The 14259-nt window shown below is 44.0% G+C and overlaps 2 protein-coding genes across 5 annotated transcripts in view; one reads left to right on the forward strand and one right to left on the reverse strand.

Moving 5' to 3' along the window:
• On the forward strand, positions 1–14215 carry EIF2B1 (eukaryotic translation initiation factor 2B subunit alpha). The gene is made up of 9 exons (XM_059893568.1): positions 1–147; positions 1014–1115; positions 3335–3471; positions 3582–3698; positions 5455–5571; positions 6125–6189; positions 7762–7837; positions 9131–9256; positions 9953–14215. Exons 1-9 carry the CDS (start codon positions 135–137, stop codon positions 10115–10117), a joined length of 918 nt encoding a protein of 305 aa, XP_059749551.1. The 5' UTR covers positions 1–134; the 3' UTR covers positions 10118–14215.
• The window catches only part of DDX55 (DEAD-box helicase 55), a 22776-nt gene continuing 14113 nt past the window's right edge, over positions 5597–14259 (reverse strand). For 3 of the 4 annotated variants that reach the window (XM_059893566.1, XM_059893564.1, XM_059893567.1), the window contains 4 exons: positions 13425–13539; positions 12783–12951; positions 11998–12290; positions 10993–11738 (listed from right to left, as the gene is read on the reverse strand). In XM_059893566.1, coding sequence (XP_059749549.1) covers positions 11562–11738; positions 11998–12290; positions 12783–12951; positions 13425–13539 — 754 coding nt within the window. In that variant the 3' untranslated portion in view covers positions 10993–11561. Of the gene's footprint in view, positions 6623–10992; positions 11739–11997; positions 12291–12782; positions 12952–13424; positions 13540–14259 lie in introns of those variants that run through there. The other variant, XR_009497142.1, reaches the window with a different exon arrangement.

Consider the following 14259-nt stretch of genomic DNA (forward strand, 5'->3'; position numbering starts at 1 on the left):
GGCGCCGGAAGTGGAGTGCAGAGCCGTGCCGTACGCTGTCGGTCGCTGTGGTTCGGAGCCCGCGCGGTCGCTGGACCCATCCAAGTGGCGCGAGTGGCTCTGGGCCCCTCGGGCTCCGCGGTCCAGAGGGCACCATGGACGACAAGGGTAAATTGGGACGCGACGGGCCTGCTGGGCCTAAAGCGGAGCCGCGCAGGGATCCCTCCACCTCGCACGCCCAGACTGGGCTCCGGGAGAGGTCACTTTCCAAGCTCAGGCTGTTTGGCTGGATGTGGTTCCTCTAGTCACAACTAAAACCACTCGCTGCTCCTGTATCCAGGGAATGGGTCCTGGGGGTATCCCCGGACACCCCCTCTCCCCACGCTTTCCAGTGCCGTCCCAAAAAGTGAGACTTCGGACGCATGTGCAGGTCTTCGCAGTCTTGATTCCTCATATGTGAAGTATGAGTAAGACTCCCTGCCCTGTTGGATCTGGTACTAGAATTAAAAGAAAGGCGTATTTGATTTGCCCGTCTAGTGTGGTTATCAAGGTGTTTTATTAAGTGAAGAACAAAGGCAAACTAATGTGTATACAGTACCTTTCACGTAAAAAAAAATAAGAGCAGGGTGGACCTTTGCATCACATACATGTACATATGTATGTAGGTGAATACGCTTGACTTGGCACAGACTGGAGGGTACAGGAGAAATCGGTAAGGAGGTTGGCTCTGGGATTCTTTCCGGACTTGGGGTTTAGGATACGAGGGAGAATGACCTTTCACTGCCTTTTGATGGGGCTTAAATTTTATGCCATTGTACATGGCTAGCTTTTGCAAAATGAGAGAGAAAGAGTTTGCAAATAGTAAAGTGATGTCTCTATTCCCATCGACATTTATGGTGTCCCTGAAGCCAAACACCCTGCAAAGGAAATATTTTTAAATTTAGTTTGCTTTTTAAAGTCAAGTCATTGATAAGCTCTCTGGTCGTCTATCCTGCTAAATTAATTTGATGAATCACTTTTTTCTCCCTTCCCAGAGTTAATTGAATACTTTAAGTCTCAGGTGAAAGAAGATCCTGACATGGCCTCAGCAGTAGCTGCCATCCGGACTTTGCTGGAGTACATGAGGAGAGATAAAGGTAAAGAGGGTCATCTTCCATCACTCCAGGTGTTAGGAAAGTCTGCTCATAACTGTTAGAAGTGTAGAAAGTGAGAGACGGATGTGTGCCTACATAAGGTAATGCAGCCCCAAGCTCAGCTCCTCCCTCTTTTTCTGTCCTTTTAATGTGAAGAGAGCCCTCACGTTATCATTGAACGGGTCTCCTTTCAATGAAATATACTTTGAATCAAGAATGACCGTATTGGCCTTTCTCGCCTTCTAAGATGGCCCACACGCTCTCTGTGGAGTGTGTATCTCTCTGAATAAATTCACTTCTTACCTATCACTTTGTCTCTCACTGAATTCTTTCTGTGATGAGACATCAAGAACCTGAGCTTCATTAAGTCCTGAGACCAGGTGTGATCTCAGTTGGAAGACCGTGCGTTTTGGCCAGGTTCAAGTCCCGGCATGTGGGTTCAAGTCCCAATCTGAGGGGCACTGTTTCACTTTGAGAGTAGCAGCTGAAGTTGGGGGGATGCTGTGGTTCTGCTCACTACAATAGCAGGTGAGTGCAGGGAGCCAACCAAATGGGCTGAAGGGGCTAGACCAGCATAGATCCTGCATTTTCTCAAAACTGACCTGCCAGGGCCTCTTCCTGCCAGGGTCCCCACTGAAGAGTGGGGAGTGGAATCAAAATTGCAGAAGGTTGGGATAATGAAAAGAAAAGGAAAAGAAAGAAAGAGAAAGTCCAGAAAAGATTTGGGGAGGAGAACAGAACAAAGAAATCTCAGAAAGCAAGCTACTGTCTTTTTTAACACTACATAAAACAATGGGAGAGGGAGCTCTGTGGAGTTAGAAAAGACAACTGAATGAAGTCTTTTTCTAAAAGTTCAGGAAAACTCATTTCACTTAAAAATGAAATGATTGTGTCCAAACCCCATAAAAGTTACTGTAAGGAAGACAGAATGAGAATAACATCCCTACAGACAATGAAATCACACCAAAAAGTAAATAAATAATTAAATAAAACCCCCCAAAAAAGAACGACAACCAGAAAAAAAAACCCATAACACGCTATTTCACAATGAGCTAAAATTTTTTTAAATGGTACAAGACATGAGACATAATATAAATCAGATTTAGAAAAACAGAAATGTAGTGATAGAATTCAAGAAAGAATTAGAAATGAAAGAAAAAAAACATTAAAAAGAAAAAGAATGACCGTATTATACCAGGTTAACTTTGAAGCTTAAATTATAGCAATAGTTGAGCTTTACAAGGATTTATTGAGCCTCTGTCTTGTGACAGTTTCTTTGCAGTTGCTGTAGAGAATGTTCCAGTATAAATTCTGGTCTTAATGTCATCGTGATTACTACTAATTCAGACATCCTAAATGTAAGCATCTGGGTATAAACAAAATAGTAATAATAACAATAAAAATAATAAAGCATTCTTTAAAGGGCTGGCCTAGAGATGCATGTCTCTAAGACAACCTCCAGCATCTTCCCATTGCACTTACAATAGCATCCAAACACCTGGGACTTCCCTGGTGGTCCAGTGGCTAAGACTGCACTCCCAATGCAGGGGGCACGGGTTGGATCCCTGGTCAGGGAACTAGATCCCACAAGCTGCAACTAAGAGTTCATATGCCACAACTAAAGACCCGGGGCAGCCAAATAAATAAATAAATAAATATTTTTTAAAAAATCCAAACACCTAAGCCTTACCTACCCCACCCTGCAAACCTCTTCTGTCACTGCTACTTAATTTCCTTCTATGCTGTCCTTCACTGAACTGTGCTTCACTCTGGCCTCTCTTTGTTTCTCATACAAAGTTTATTCCCTTCTTGGGACCTTTGCGTTTATAGTCTGCATCTGAGACTTTTCCCACTTTTACTCAGCTGGATCCTTTCTTACTCAGGTCTCTGCTTAGGCCTGCACTCCAAGAGACCACCCCTGTTAACTCTGTCTAAAGTAGCTCCACCTTTCTCATCATTCTGCTTTTTTCTGTCCTCATTTCAATCTGTAATTAACTTGTTGATTTCTTTGTGTGCTTGTTTACTGTCTGCCTCTCCCACTAGAAAGGGAGTTCCGTCAGAGCAGGGACCCTGTCTGTCATGTTCACTGATGTGTCTCTAGCATCTAGAATAGTGCCTGGCATACAGCCTGCACCCAGTAAACACTGGTTGAATGAGTGAGTGAATCACGGACCCATCAAGGGTCAAAAATGAACGTCACATTCCTCATGTGATCATTCCAGGGGAGACACTCCAGGGCCTGAGAGCGAATCTCACCAGTGCCATAGAAACCCTGTGTGGCGTGGACTCTTCTGTGGCCGTGTCCTCGGGCGGGGAGCTCTTCCTGCGCTTCATCAGCCTTACCTCCCTGGAATACTCTGTAAGCCCCTGCCCTCCCTCGGTTACCTCTCTATTTCTCTGTTTGGCCACAAATATTCTCAGCTTTATCTGGATCCTCCCTTTCACCTCATTTTGCTCTTTTCTTCCTAGGATTACTCCAAATGTAAAAAGATCATGATTGAGCGGGGAGAGATTTTTCTCAGGAGAACATCACTGTCGAGAAATAAAATTGCAGATCTGTGCCATACTTTCATCAAAGATGGGGCGGTGAGTAGATCTTGATCATGTGTGGTGATTGGGAGCAAAGACTTTGGAGTTAGACTCCTGGGGTAAAATCCTGCCTCTGCCACTTACTTGCTGTGTAACCTTGGGCAAGTTACTTAACCTCTCTGTGCTGCAGTTTTCTCATCTGTTAAATAAGGGTAATAATAGCACCTACCTCATAGGGGTGTTGTGAGGATTAATGAGATGGTATGTGTAAGGACGCTGCACTATGCCCGGCACATAGTAAGCACTGTCTAAATGTAGATGATATTATCATAGGTGGTTGTCATTTTAAACAGGCAGAGAAAAACCCTGGGACAGCATGGATGATTCTTGATTTGATAAGGTGTCTTACTAAAAAAAGTATTTTTTATTACTGGATATGTACTAAATTAATCTGAATTAAATTAACACAGCTCTTGTCATTGGTTCATACTGACTGTCTTCCTGCTGAATGTTAGCACTGGATTGAGATTTTTCATCTTCATTCCAAACGCTCTTACAGAGATACCGCCAAGTGTTGATAAGCTGAGTGAGGAAAGACGGGAGCTGCACATCAAGTCAGTCTCCCAGCAAAGGGGTCGTAAAACTTTTATGACGTCTCTCCCGGCAGCACGCCTTCTTTCTGCCATCTAAGCCTCCATCGACCATAAAAGTATTCACTTGCATCTGGACTCTTGTCCACTGTTTTATTACCCCTTTCCCAATTTTTGAAGTCTTTTTTTTTTTTTTTTGGAGTCTGTTATTACTGTTATTAAATAAATGACGTAATAGATGCGAGTGGAACTTGTACACAAGCCAGCTGCAAACAAAGCCATTTTGGGGCCAAGCGGAGGCAAGCCTGTGACTGCCTCTCGCCGAGGCCTTCTTCTGCAGACTCACTGCAGGAGTCGTTTGCTCTAGTGGCGTTCGGTGTGTAATAACCACCCGCATCAGTGCTATTTTGGCTAAATTTCCAGCAGAGCTGCTCGAATTTGAACATGCAGATGAACCACCGGGGGATCTTTTAAATGAAGATTCTGATTCAGTCGGACAAGGGTGGGGCCTGAGAACCTGCATTTCTAACAAGCTGTTGGGCGAGGCCCAGAAAGGAGCTAGGGAGCTACGTCCCTCCACCTTGCTTACACTGTCCTCTGCACTCTGTTCCTCAGAGCAGAGATTACACCTAAGTATCTGCAAATTGTATCCAGTCCACAGATGGGTTGTGTTTACCCTGAACAGTGTTTATCAGTTTTTAAAAATTAGTTAGCCAACATTGAAATATTGGATTTTCAGCGCCTCTAGAAAAACCAGATGATCTGGCCACGGTGGGCCCACATGACAACAGCTGGAGCTCAGCCTTTCCACTCTGCTGCTGGCCCCAACCGGCCCCCTGCATTCCTTTATGCTGCCTGCCTGGTGCCTGTATGCCCAAGCGTGCAAACCATGTCTTCGAATTAGGGAAGCCAACCCAAAGGAACCTAGCAGAGCCTTCAGATATAAAGGCTTTTGTATCTGAGTAACACCGCATGGAGATGTCACTTCTGCGCTTGCTACGGGAAGAGGAGACCCATAATATACTCCTCTGGCAGAAAACTTTTTCGGCTTGTATATGGGCTTAAACTCAGTGTACTATCGAGGATCTCCTTTCTGATTACAGCTGATTTGTGAGGAAGCATACGGAGAAGCTTTAGGGTACCAGGAACACGCATCAGAGGGTCATAGAGTATGGGTGATCGCCAGAAGCTTGCCCTTTTGACAGAGCTTTCTCTGCCCACAGAGAATATTAACTCACGCCTACTCCAGAGTGGTCCTGAGAGTCTTGGAAGCAGCCGTGGCGGCCAAGAAGCGTTTCAGTGTGTACATTACAGAGTCACAGCCTGACCTATCAGGGCAAGTATCTTTCCATTTGGTTATGAGCCCAGCAGTCCTTTTAAAGAGCAAACTGAGGATTAAAATCCATTGTAAGAGGAGCCAGAATAGGCCCCCAATTTGCCAATCAGTCAGCATTGCCTTTGACAGTGCCCATTCCTGCCCCTGGAAGAAAAATCACCGTGAATTTGAAGTAGGTCACAGTACAGGATCTAGGGGTTTTATTTAGTACTTAAGTCAGAGGAACAGCAACTGAAAGATTTTTATCAAGGAATAGATAATTCACCTCTCATATCTAGCCAGAACATAATAAAAGAAAAACCCTTTTTTTCTGAATTTACGTATCTTTGTGTATCCCCAAGAGCATCGTTCTCCTAAAACACATACTTCCTTCTAAAGGACCCAAATTCTTGTTTCCTTAGTCCAGAGTCTCAGGATCTGCCCCTTAATCCATTAATATTAACTGAGTTTCCAGCTAAAGTGATTTATCATTGTCCAAATTAAGTGACTCACCATACACCACTATGGGACTTTCCTGGACTTTTTTCTAATGTTCTCAAACTGTCATTTCCAGTAAGAAAATGGCCAAAGCCCTCTGCCACCTCAGTGTCCCCGTCACTGTCGTCCTGGATGCCGCTGTTGGGTAAGCGCCTGGCTTCCCCTGCCACAATTACTTTTCCTCACCCACTCCCAGGGGTGGCTTAGAGCAGCGCTTCCAGATGGAGGGTTTGAGTCTCATTCATAAAACTGGACTGGGCAGCGTCCTGCCTCTTAACTGATAGCTGGGCTAAACCAGCAAGCTCATTATAAGGTCTTGATAGTGTACAGACAGGGCGATAGGATGTCAGGGAGAGTGGGAGTCATTTACGTGGTATCACAGTGCGTTTTAAGAGCAAGGTGCAGAGGTCAGGTCAGCACATGTGATCAGCGCTCCCTCTTCATCTGAAGACACGGGCTGCCCTCGGTGGCACTCTGGGATTCTTCGCCTCACCTGTGCAGCTTCGCTCCTAAAGCCGAGGTGACGTGCTCCGTGGATTGGCAGCGTGCCTCGCAAGAGAAAACAGGAGTGGTAATCCCTTGGAAAGAAAACACATAAGGAGATGATTAAGGAGATTAGGAATGTGTTTAAACATTTTAAAGAATTCTACTAATTGCTCATTTTATTTTTTTTAAAGCTCTATTTATTATTTATTTATTTTTGGCTGCGTCGGGTCTCAGTTGCAGCACGTGGGATATTTCGTTGCGGCACGCGGGCTTCTCTCTAGTTGAGGCGCACGAGTTCAGTAGCTGTGGTGCGCGGACTTAGTTGCCCCGCGACATGTGGGATCCTAGTTCCCCGACCAGGGATCAAACCCACGTCCCCCGCATTGTAAGGTGGATTCTTTACCACTGGACCACCAGGGAAGTCCCTAATTGCTCATTTCAAAAGGTAAATTGGCCTTCACCCTACCTGCAAGATTGTTGAATTACATAACATTTTTCTCCAACTTCAGATCACATCAGGTCTTTAAATTTTGTTTGTATTAACGTAGAAAGGAAAATAGAATGTGCCACATGTAGTAAGGATAAATGCCGGGTCATGAAATCCTTGCTTCAGCTACAAATGTATGCATGTACATTACTGGGTGGCAGGGTGAGTTACACGTCTTATTGTGGTGTAATGACCAAAACAGGTCTTGGTGCCCCTGTAGCAGAACCGGTAACAGTGCCAGGGGTTGTCTCATGTGTTCAGTGCTCTTTGGAAGAAAGTTATGAGAGGAACTTAACCTTGGTGAAAATGGAGTATTAATCTTTGCAGGTGATGATGCTACTGAGAAGAGCAAAGAAAAGGGAGCATTAAAGAATTGTTTTTAGGGGCTTCCCTGGTGGCGCAGTGGTTGAGAATCCGCCTGCCAATGCAGGGGACACGGGTTCGAGTCCTGGTCCGGGAAGATCCCACATGCTGCGGAGCAACTAAGCCCGTGAGCCACAACTACTGAGCCTGCGCGTCTGGAGCCTGTGCTCCGCAACAAGAGAGGCCGCGACAGTGAGAGGCCCGCGCACTGCGATGAAGAGTGGCCCCCGCTTGCCACAACTAGAGAAAGCCCTCGCGCAGAAACGAAGACCCAACACAGCCATAAATAAATAAATAAATAAATAAATAAATAAATAAATAAATAAATAAATAAATAAAACCCAAAAGTTTAAAAAAAAAAATTGTTTTTAATTTCTTTAGCTACATCATGGAGAAAGTGGATCTTGTCATTGTTGGTGCTGAAGGCGTTGTTGAAAACGGAGGAATCATTAACAAGGTAGGAGCATCAGTTCTCCACGGGCCCTTGCTCAGGGCGTGGAGCTACATCACTGACCTCAGACACCCAGCTAGCACTGTATTATTAACGATCCGTTCCTCTAATCCTGCTTAGCTTCAAGACTCCACCCCTGCAGCCAATGGCTTCCCCGTTCCCATGAGCCATTGCAGCGGTCAGATTTTGTTCAGATTTCTTCCTGCTTTGGAGATTGATTTGTGTAAATTAGGAGAATGTAAATTATATTTTTTCAAAACATGCTTTAACTGGAAAGCATTTGAGTTTTTGGTTGGTTTTTCTTTTTAATGGAGCATATTTGACATCAGTATAATGTTTAAAATTTATCTGTTGCTTAACATGGAAAGATTTCATGATAGTTTGTTGTATGTGGTAATATATAACAAAAATTTGCCATTTTAATCATTTTTAAGTGTACAATTCAGTGGCATTAATTACACTCACATTGTTGTGCAACCATCACCATTGTCTGTCTTCAAAACTTTTCCATCACCCCGAACTGTCACCAGTAAGCAAAACTCCCCATTTTTCTCTCCCCATCCCCTAATCTTTCTCCCTCCGTGATTTTTGCCTATTCTAGGTACCTTATATAAGTGGAATCATACAATATGTCCTTTTGAGTTTGGTTTATTTCACTTAGCATGATGTTTTCAAAGCTCATCTATATTGTAGCATGCGTCAGTGCTTCATTCCTCTTTATGGCTGCATAATGTACCACATCACATTTGTTTATCCATTCATCTGTTGATGGATACTTGAGTTGTTTCTATCCTTTGACTATTGTAACTAATGCTGCTATGAACACGGGTGTACAATTACCTATTTGAGTTCCTGTTTTCAATTCTTTGAGGTATATACCTAAGAGTGGAATTGCTGGATATTATGGTATTTCTGTGTTTAGCTTTTTGAGGAACTGCCAAACTGTTTCCCACAGTAGCTGCACCATTTTACGTTCCTACCAGCAACATACAAGGATTCCAAATTTCTCTACGTCCTTGCCAACACTTGTTTTTCTAACTATAGCCATCCTAGTAGATGTGAAGCAGTATCCCATTGTGGTTTTGTGTTTCTCTAATGACTAAGAATCTTGAGTATCTTTTCATGTGTCTGTTGACCATTTGTATATCTTTGGAGAAACGTCTGTTTTCTTTTTTAAAGGTCCTCTTTAATTCCAAAGCCAGAAGTACATATATTACGTTCACTCATATACTTTCTGTTGCTTCCACTTCAGGTGTGCTATAAGATCTCACCCTTCTCCGCTTTTCTCTGACTTCCCAGATTGGAACCAACCAGATGGCCGTGTGTGCCAAAGCACAGAACAAGCCTTTTTATGTTGTTGCAGAAAGTTTCAAGTTTGTACGGCTCTTCCCACTAAACCAGCAAGATGTCCCAGATAAGTTTAAGGCAAGAGTTTTACATATTTGAAGGGGTATATTTGAGTGTAAACTGAAACCTTTGAAAAAAAACGCAGTGCTAAGAATGTTCCATTAAGTTACTCACTTCCCACTGCTATTTTTTCCAATACTCAAGATACAAAGATAAGTTGGTGGCTGTTGAACAGCCTAATTTGTCCCCAGAATTTAAGTCTTTGTCTCTCATTCAATTAAGCAATAGATACAGGCCGAGGAGGCAGGGGAAACTGGTAATAGTCGAAGTTTTGGCTCAGCTGTCTGGGCTCACTTGCCATCTCCACCACTTACTAACCATGTGACCTTGGGCAAGTCCTTTCATTGTAAGCTCTGTGAACTTCAGTTATCTGTACAAGGGTTATAACAATTCTGAGATAATCCATGGGAAGAACTTAGCACAGTGCCTGGCACTTAGTAAGCTCTCTATAAATGCTGTAAATGGTTGTCTTGAGAGGTCTGGAGGAGTTAATCCAGCACACCAGTGAGGGGACACGTGGCTTAAGTTTTTCTTTAATGATCTGCTCACCCAAGCCACACTTGTCCCCCTCGCCAGTGTGCTGCACAGCTGGCTTCCCCCCGTTTCCAGAGAGCACTTTGAGGCAGGAGCACACTAATTGCTCAGGCCAAGGCCTCTCCAGTTCAGAGCCCTGAACACGTGGGGCATACTAACGTATGCTTCCTGTCTCCTCAGTACAAGGCAGATACTCTGAAGTCCACGCAGACTGGACAGGATCTCAAAGAGGAGCACCCGTGGGTCGACTACACCTCCCCTTCCTTAATCACACTGCTGTTTACAGACCTGGGGGTGCTGACGCCCTCAGCAGTCAGCGACGAACTCATCAAGCTCTATCTGTAACCGCCGGGCCCTTTCCTGCTGGCACACAGCTGATGCTGGGAGCAGCCTCTTGGCCCCTCCATGAGCCAGGCCAAAACTGAATGGTTTTTTATGAAATTTTATCGACTAAGGACTTAAAATCATACGTCTTGGAGAATTTTTTATTCATTTCAGTCTCATCTAAAATATGTTCATGGTTCCCCCAAAACCCAACCTAAATTGTGCTTATGGTTTCCAGACACTTTCATTCATTTCCAGTTTCCAGAAATACAAGTTAGATTATTGGCTACTTGACTGATGAAAGAAGATGTGCCCCGTCCCCCTCCCTTCATCTTCCCCACACTCCAGACTTATTTGCCAGAAGCATCAATGAAAGCCATGCAGGCCTAAGAGAGCAGGGGTCCCAACTGCAGCCAGGCGCCCCTCCAGCAACCAACAGCCACCCCGGATGCAGGCTACACGGTGCCGTGTGAGAAAGGCAGGAAACCCTTGCTGAATCCGCATCAGGCTTCCGGCGGTGAACGTGAGCTGAGGGCTGTCATCTCCAAAAAAGGATCAAGCCAAACAGAGTGGAAACTAACACGAGGACCCAAGACAGGGAGAAACAGCGTCTTTGGCAGGAGTATCCTGCACGGCTCACCACTTACGAAGACGCCTTCCAGAATATTTGCAAACTTTAATTCTGTATCTGGGAAAGACGTGAATTTAAACATGTTTGGGTCCTGAACAGCTTTTTTAAAATTGTTCTTGAGAACAATTCAGCATCTTTTCAAATAAACTGTATGCAAGATTTTGATATGGCGTTGTGTCGGTACTGCAAGCTGACCCCAGGCCCAGATGTATTGTCCATCTTGGTAAAGACACTGTGCAGCCACCTTCACACACTTAAGGCACAATCAGAATGAAATACAGTTTATTCAACAGAAGGCATAATAATTTTCTTTTCCAGAATGACTTGCTTCCTCTGTTCGTCAGATACTCACCAATAAAACAGTACTAGCGGCTGTGCAGGTGTTCTGTGCAGTACATCAAAGAGAGAACTGAAGTCCAGGGAGAAGGACATCCAGGGAGATCAGGTGCCTGAAAACACTGAGGAATTTTAAAAGGCCTAAAATCAAGTCACGTCAGTATCTTTATGTTAAAAAATAAGTATAAAATAGCCACCAAAAAATGAGCTCTTTGAGTAACCCATCAAAATAAATATTGACATCTGTTATTTACACTCAGTTAATTTACATATTCTTCTGTTAGACTTCAAAGGCTGGTATGTTTTTAATAAAATATTCATGAGCGTGAAACCCCTCACATCTCCCCCGCCTGCAACAACAGTTTTGGGAGAGGTGGTTCTTCCCGGACGTCTGCTGAAGTTCTGCTGTTCAGTAGACACAAGCGCAAGCTGTCTGCAAGCGCAGGGCAGCTCCTGGCATTCCCGGTGCTCTCGTGCATTTCACCTGAGCGGCAGGAATCAGCAGTCATCTTCCAAATCTGAGATCCCCAAATCTGCTGTCTTGACTGATCTTTTGCCACTTGTCAACAGCCCCTTCTCGAATTCTTCTTCAGTAATTTTGCCTTTTTTAAACTTTTTCAAGAGCCTTGTGTCATTAAGAAGTTCTTCCATGTCCTCATCTTTGATATCAGAACCCTGAGTGCAGAAGAGATCAACAAGCTACTGAATTTCTCAGCAACAGTGTTCTAAGTGAAACCAGCATTTTTAATCAGTAACTACAAGCTCTTAGATCAGCTTCCACAAACAGCGCATTCCCCACCCAGGCCACCAAGGGAGTTTAGAAATCTGAGAGTCCTATGCAATTCCTATTAGAAGATAACTAGATACTACGCTTCAGTGAAGCTTGTTCACAATTCTAAGTTGAGTATTTAAATAATAAAAATGCAAACTTTACCTCTTTCCTTTTCCGTTTTTCATTCAGTTTTTTCTTCTTTTCCTTTTTGGCCTTCTGCTTTGACCAAGCTTTATTTTTTATGAATTTTCTTCTCCCTTCATTTTCTGTTTTCTCTTTTCTTTGTTGCTCCAATAGCTTCTGCCTCTGCTTTTCTCTGATTTTATCTTTAAATGGAATGGTGTCTGTACTGACGTCCACAGGCACGAAATCTGGAAACTGCTTCCCTCTCAGCTCTGGCATCTTGGGCATCCTCAGCAGGGCAAAACCTCGAGCAAGACTTGCAAAATCGAGATCTGATTAAACCAAAACATTGCAGTTAGCACACCCAAAATAGGATTATAAGCATCAACCCACAGAACATTCATAGCAATATAATTTTGTCTACCTAAATGATCTAATGGGCTCATTTTAATTAGAATTAAAATAATTACATTTTTACTAAGAAGGAATACTCAGCAGCCAGTGTATTCTCTGTCTACTCAAACCCAAGGAAGACTGTCTTTTATTTTTTTTTATTTATTTTTTTGGCTGCGCTGCACAGCACACGGGATCTTAGTTCCCCGGCCAGGGATCGAACCCGTGTCCCCTGCAGTGGAAGCTCAGAGTCCTAACCACCGGACCGCCAGGGAATTCCCAGGAAGACTTTCTTTTAAATGTTTAGAACACATTAACCCTGGCATAGGCCTGACATTATTATAAAACAAAGCAGTTTCATACTTGTAATACTTCTAAAACCATCAGATGTTTCAGATGGAGATACAATTATGTGAAGAAGTCCAACTTACCCTTTAATCTGAAGATGAGGTTACACTCATGCTTTGCATAAGCCTGGACGTACGACACAAAAGCTTTCATGCCCTTTTCAAACACAGCTCTGTCGGCCAGGGCCATGGACTTGAGCTTTGGAAGGAGGTCTACTGTGTTCTTCTGGACTTTCATCTCCTGCAGCGGGCACTGCACAGGGACCACAGCGTCACTTCTGGCTGGAATCACCTCATCCCCAAGGCTACCCCATAAGAGCCAGTGCCAGTAAAACCAAAGGCAGAACAATCCATTTTAATCTTAAAGCAGAGGCCTGGAAGCCCAAATCCAAGCAAAGTATTTTACTTGGTCCAGAAAGTACTTAAAAAATTTTAAAGCAAAGTTTAAAATGAGACTTTACCTAACAATCCTGATTTCTGGTTGGAAAGTATGGCAACATAGGTCTATGTTCCCAACTAGTGATACTTAGCTGGGGCTGAGCAGTGGCCGTACCCCAGAGCCTCTCCACAGCCATAAAGCCAGCCAGGTTCCCGCACTGACATCACCAGCCTGGCCCCTGTGTGTCTGCAACCCCTAATCTAAGTTCTGGACCCCACTTGCTGGAAAAGAACTTTTTCAACTACCCCAGCATTGGACATTCCATAGGAAAAAGGAAGACAGCTTACTTTCTGGTTAAGTGCAAGGAAATTGACGTACGACTCTTCCATGGGAAGGAGGAACACAAGCGCGCTGCCGCCATGGCCGATGCGGGCTGTGCGGCCACAGCGATGCACGAAGGCGCTGTGAACAACAAGGGGCGGGAACATGGTCACCACGTGATGCTGGCCGAGCAGAGCACAGGCCTGCAGCCGCACGGCTGATGCGCCTAAAATGACCCGAGGGGCTCCATCCCAACCCGCCGCTTATTAGTGCTATAGAACAGCTGGCGATTAAAGTACACGTGCAAACCAGAGAGGGTTCTGTTAGACATTTACTGTGAACTGTAAAACTTTTAAATTTATGCCTATCTGATGGTACAGGTAGGAGGACGCAGTCTCAGTAGAAAATTTGGAAAACAATGAAAAGCGTAAAAAAGAAAATAAAAGTGACCTATGAGGACCACCCCCCTCCCTCAGGAAGTAACAACTATTGCTTACGCGTTTGTATTTACAGGTGCTTTCCTATGTTTGCAGGCATTTATCAGGAATATATGCTTGCTTTCAGAGAATAACTGACATCTTCATATATGGTATATATATTGTTCTCCTTTAAACACTCTATCATGTGCATTTCTGCAAGAACTTTAAAAAGTATTTGAGGGACTTCCCTGATGGCCCAGTGGTTAAGACTCTGCACTTCCAATGCAGGGGGCATGGGATCCATCCCTGGTCAAGGAAGTAAGATCCCACATGCTGTGCGGCGCAGCCAAAAAATTTAAAAATAAATAAATAAGTAAATAAAAAAGATCTATTAAAAAGTATTTGAAAATGACTGAAATTTCTGCATAATACAGTATCACTA

This window comes from Balaenoptera ricei, chromosome 14 (assembly GCF_028023285.1).
Source record: "Balaenoptera ricei isolate mBalRic1 chromosome 14, mBalRic1.hap2, whole genome shotgun sequence".
In the NCBI taxonomy this organism is placed as follows: domain Eukaryota; kingdom Metazoa; phylum Chordata; class Mammalia; order Artiodactyla; family Balaenopteridae; genus Balaenoptera; species Balaenoptera ricei.